The sequence below is a fragment of the Hipposideros armiger genome, unplaced genomic scaffold (genome assembly GCF_001890085.2).
Source record: "Hipposideros armiger isolate ML-2016 unplaced genomic scaffold, ASM189008v1 scaffold_134, whole genome shotgun sequence".
NCBI lineage: Eukaryota > Metazoa > Chordata > Mammalia > Chiroptera > Hipposideridae > Hipposideros > Hipposideros armiger.
Window position 1 is genome coordinate 2,694,414 of NW_017731484.1, and position 1,711 is coordinate 2,696,124.

The 1,711-nt window shown below is 56.5% G+C and overlaps 1 protein-coding gene across 2 annotated transcripts in view; it reads right to left on the bottom strand.

Annotated features, from left to right (window-relative positions):
- Positions 1–974, bottom strand: part of NUAK2 (NUAK family kinase 2) — a 17,460-nt gene extending 16,486 nt beyond the window's left edge. Inside the window, exon 1 of one of the 2 annotated variants that reach the window (XM_019649590.1) lies at positions 643–974. In XM_019649590.1, coding sequence (XP_019505135.1) covers positions 643–861 — 219 coding nt within the window. In that variant the 5' untranslated portion in view covers positions 862–974. The remainder of the gene's footprint in view (positions 1–642) is intronic. The other variant, XM_019649589.1, reaches the window with a different exon arrangement.
- Positions 975–1,711: the final 737 nt, after the last annotated feature.

Here is a 1,711-nt window from a genome sequence, read left to right on the forward strand (position 1 = left end):
GCCTGGTTTCACATTTTCCAGAAAAAAGAAACCCATCATAATGAAACTTGGACTCACTCTTAGAGCTGGAAAGGACCTAAGTGTCCAACCCACTCCTCTCCCTCCCCCCTGCAGGTCTCCATAGTGTGTTGAGCTGCCAGACTAATAGCACTGAGTTGAGAACCGAACACCTCATTCATTCATTCAAACACACCTTTACTAAATCCATACTGTGATCAGGTGCATTCTACTTTCACTTCCCATTCCACTCCATTGGAGAGTCTGTTCCAAGCAAAATCTAACTTAAGTTCCACCTTGTCTAGGGAGCCTTCTCATCCCCAAACGGGACACTATTCGTCTTCTAGGCACCCTGCAGCAGCTGTCCCCCTCACTTATTGGCCATCGTCGCATTCTGTCCGGTGTTGTTGGGGTTCTCAGCTCCACGATAACTGGCCCTATAATCACGGACAGTCATATCTGCAGCGGACACCCCCACCGCCCCCTACACCCCCACGCAACTTCAGCTTGGTAAAGCCTGAATGGGGCCACTCCCGGGAGCAAGGCATTATTAGTCCCTGGCCCAACCTCGCACTCGCCGCCGCCGGCCCTGCCTCCAGCAGCCCGCCGGGCCGCCCGGCGCCCGCGAGAGGGAGCAGCACTCACCAGGCGCCCCGAGCTCTCCCGTGCCTTCTTCACCTTGCCGTAGGTGCCTTTGCCCAGGGTCTCCAGGAACTCGTAGCGGTGCCGCAGGTTGTGCTTGTGGTGGTGCCGCTTCACCGCCTGCTTCTTCATCAGGGGCTTGGGCGACTTGAGCCCGTCGGCCAGGGCGGCGGCGGCCGACGGAGCAGGGCTGAGGCGCCGGGGGAAAACCAGCGACTCCATCGCGAGCTGGAGCGATGGCAGAGTGGCGGCCGGCTGCGGGGACAGGGCTAGATTCGGGGCACACGTCCGGCGCCCATCACCGGAGCCCACAGCCACCCCGAAGCGCGCGCCCAGCCGCCGCATTCCAACTTGTTATAAATGTCCAGAGCTCCGGGCCCTGGCCACGCCCCCCACGCCCATTGGGCTGCTCGCAGGCTGCACGTGACCGGGGCCGCCCGCATTGGCTCTCCCGGGCCTTCGGCCCCGCCTCCCCCCTCTGCGTGGCTGGAAAGGTGTCAGTGGGGCCCCGCCCACCTGCCCCTCTCCCCCGAACGACAGGCAGAGGGACTAAGGGACACCAGTGGAGGCTACTTGGTGGGTTGCTTACTCCTGGGGTCTGGAACCTTTAAGGGGCCCTGGAACTGCTCTTGCATCTGAGTGGCTCTTGGTCCTCCTTAGAGCCGCCTGTTTTCCTTCTATTGTGCTGTGTTTTCAGTTAGCTAGGGGCAATCTGACAGTACTAGAGGTCACCAAAGTATTTCTCCATCCTGAGTAATTTGCTTCTCCCAAGCCAAAATCTATAAAGTCACTTGACCACTTCTTTAAGACTATAAGGGGGAAAGAGGGATGAATGAGATGGAGGCAGACTCCAGCTAAGTGGGAAGGATGGTTCTAAGTTCATCTGTCTTAATCAGTCTTAATCTGTCTTAATCGGATCCCAGAAATTCGGTTCTGGAAAATTCTTACCTCTTCATCAAAGAAGGCTTCTAGGGTTTAGTGGGTCTCTAAAGATGTGATGGAATTTATGAAGTGTTGGAAGGAAGTGGAGAGAACCAAAGGAATACTCTCACTATTTAACTTGTCTCCCTAA